Source organism: Pseudozyma flocculosa, assembly GCF_000417875.1.
Source record: "Pseudozyma flocculosa PF-1 unplaced genomic scaffold scaffold00007, whole genome shotgun sequence".
In the NCBI taxonomy this organism is placed as follows: Eukaryota; Fungi; Basidiomycota; class Ustilaginomycetes; order Ustilaginales; family Ustilaginaceae; genus Pseudozyma; species Pseudozyma flocculosa.
The window spans coordinates 1-2,614 of record NW_006920875.1 but is presented as its reverse complement, the minus strand read 5'-3'; the positions used below and the strand labels follow the sequence as shown (position 1 = coordinate 2,614).

Genomic DNA, 2,614 nt, shown 5'->3' with positions numbered 1-2,614 from the left:
CAGCCGGCGGCGGCTCGCCGACACCGAGGCCGAAGGTGCGGCGGCACAGCGGACCAGGGAGGCCCAGCTCGCCGTCTGGCTCGGCATCCTCGTCGAGCTCATCGATCACGCCGACGTCGCAAAGTGGCACCGCGCCTCGTCGGGCACGTGGCAGACCACCCTCCTTGCCATCGTCGACGTCGCCCTGCCCCCGCCGACGTCCCCGTCCTCGGTCCGTACCGCTGCCGGCGCGGCGAGCCCCGCCGCCGAGGGCGCCGCCGCCGCCACGCACGAGGCAGGGGACCATCGTCGACTCTTGGAGCGCACCGCCGCCGCTCTGCGCGAAAAGGTCGCCCGGGCGGCACACGCCGCGACACTGACGAGCGCGGCTGACACCGCAGCGGCCACGACGATTTTGTAGCGCCGCAGTGGGTAGTTTGTAGACTTGCAGCATGCCGTTGGAATCGCACGCACGCTGTGGGCATCAGATGACGTGCGACGGTAGTCGCGGCTGTCTTGACGCACTGTCCAGGCACCGTAGTGTCGTCTTGCCCTGCCCCGCCGCGCACCCGCACCGAGATGCACAGCCGTGTCAGGGCTGTCTGGTGCCTGTCTGCTTGACATCAAGTTTGCTGTTTGTGCAGATGCAAAAAATTAGCAGCACTGCACCTGTATCTGTCACTCTTCATCAAGCTCAATGCCAGTCTCTTCAGTTTCCAGCTTGGGCCCCACATGCCTCTGTTGGTGCTTGCAGGTGGGGCAGTAGCTGACCAAGGCTGGCTGCAGGCTGGAGGACCTGCCAAAGCTTATGTATAATGCACTTCCATCATCAGCAGGCATGGGTAGTTTCAGAGGGATAGCCACAGCCAACAAGACTTTGTCTGCTTGCATCAGCAGCATGGCCAAGTATATTTTCAGAGGAACAGGTGCAGGCCAGAAGCCATTGCCTAGATGCAACTACTCAATGCCAATGACCAGCATGCTCCAGTGCAATAGCAGGCTAGATTAGCCTGTAGCAGTGCACCAGCAGGCTTGACTTGATGTCTAGAGGCTGCTGTCAAGACCCCTCTGTGTGCAGTGTCTGCAGCCTGAGCTTTATCGACCTTGTGCTGGACTCTTTGTCCTGCAATGCCTTGTTGTGGATGTGAGGTTTGTTGTACATTGCTCTTCAAGCATGTTATCTTGCTCCTCAATGCCATGAAGGGGCCCAGCCTTGACACCTACCCAACTGACACCACTACCAAGGTGTCTGAGGCAATGGCACAGACAAACTGACCACTTATGGACCCTGTTCAATGTGTTGGCATTGCAACATGGCATTGAACAGCCAGGTCAACAGAGGAGAGCACAAGGCTATGATGGTCAAGTTCATGATGCTCATGCCTAATGGCTGCAATCAAATTGTTCATCACCTAGTGCAAGGACAAGCAAGTAGGGGAGTTCATCATGGCTGCTGACATTGATGGAGACCAAGAGTTGGCAGCACACCCAATCTGTACATCAACACATGTATCATGGCAACAAAAAGCCAAAACCTGCTATCACATGCTTGTGGCAGGCAGGGCTCTTTGGGGCACTCAAGACCATGTGCAGCTCTGTCATGGCCTACTGTTGCTACAATTGTGGCAACAACAATTGTAGCAACAACAAGCGATACTGCCCTGCCAAGCTTTGCAAGCTCCCTGAGGAAGGAATTGAAGGGCTTGCTTGCTTCTTGACCAAAGCACACCATGAGCACTGGGCCGTCCTTGAGCGACACTTGGACAAGGCACATTTCCCACTGCAGACCACTAATAGCCTCAACAGCCGCAACATGTGCATCTATGAAGAGCTCAACGTCCACACAATGGCAAAAGCCATCCTCTTCCACCCTGCAATCAGCTTCTTCAAGTCCGTGTGCAGACTCAGCCCCTCCACAACGCTGACAGTGCATCACTACAACAGCACCTGTAGTCTCCCCAAAGAGATCCTGCTTGCCTTTGATCCGCACGCAATGTATGGCCGATGCGACAGTGCTCTGTCCACCAAGCTTGATGGCAGGCCACATGAGGTGATGACGGTCAAGTACAAGACTTCACATGCATGTTCCTTGTTGGCCTTAGGGTTAGGGTTCCATCTACAAGGCAGAATGTGGATTGGGACATGTTGCCTTCCTGGATTCTGTTAAGCCCTTGGGGTCTTGGGATACTGCGGGCGGCCGAGGACGGTGTAGGGCTTGCGCGGAGAGGTCAGGGATGAGGAGGAGTAGGGATATTGATGCTGTACCAGTCTCTAGTGGTAAGAGGATATAGTACATTCGACAAGGAGACCATCAGGGGCCTCCTTGGGAACCTAGGGACTTTATACTGGCCCCCTCAAGATCCCCTCATGGCCAAGGGACCGGCTGTGGCAATTGCCGCTCGGCTCCGCCGTCCGTCAGCCCTTCCTTGGGACTCGGGCACCTGCGGGGCATGTTGGGCAGCCGCCTAACAGATTCAAACTTGCAAGACAGACAACTACTGCCAGGAAGATGGGCGACTACAAATCAGAAGACAGGCTGCTGCAACCAGGAAGACTGGTAATTGCAGACAGGAAGATGGGCAATTACAAGCAGGAAGATGGGTGCCTACAGCTCAGAAGATGGGTGAATACAATT

At 56.0% G+C, this 2,614-nt stretch overlaps 1 protein-coding gene across 1 annotated transcript in view; it reads left to right on the top strand.

Moving 5' to 3' along the window:
* PFL1_02433 (uncharacterized protein) overlaps positions 1–400 on the top strand; it is a gene marked incomplete at both ends in the record, with an annotated part of 8,083 nt that extends 7,683 nt beyond the window's left edge. Inside the window, one exon of the mRNA XM_007879950.1 lies at positions 50–400. Coding sequence (XP_007878141.1) covers positions 50–400 — 351 coding nt within the window. The remainder of the gene's footprint in view (positions 1–49) is intronic.
* Positions 401–2,614: the final 2,214 nt, after the last annotated feature.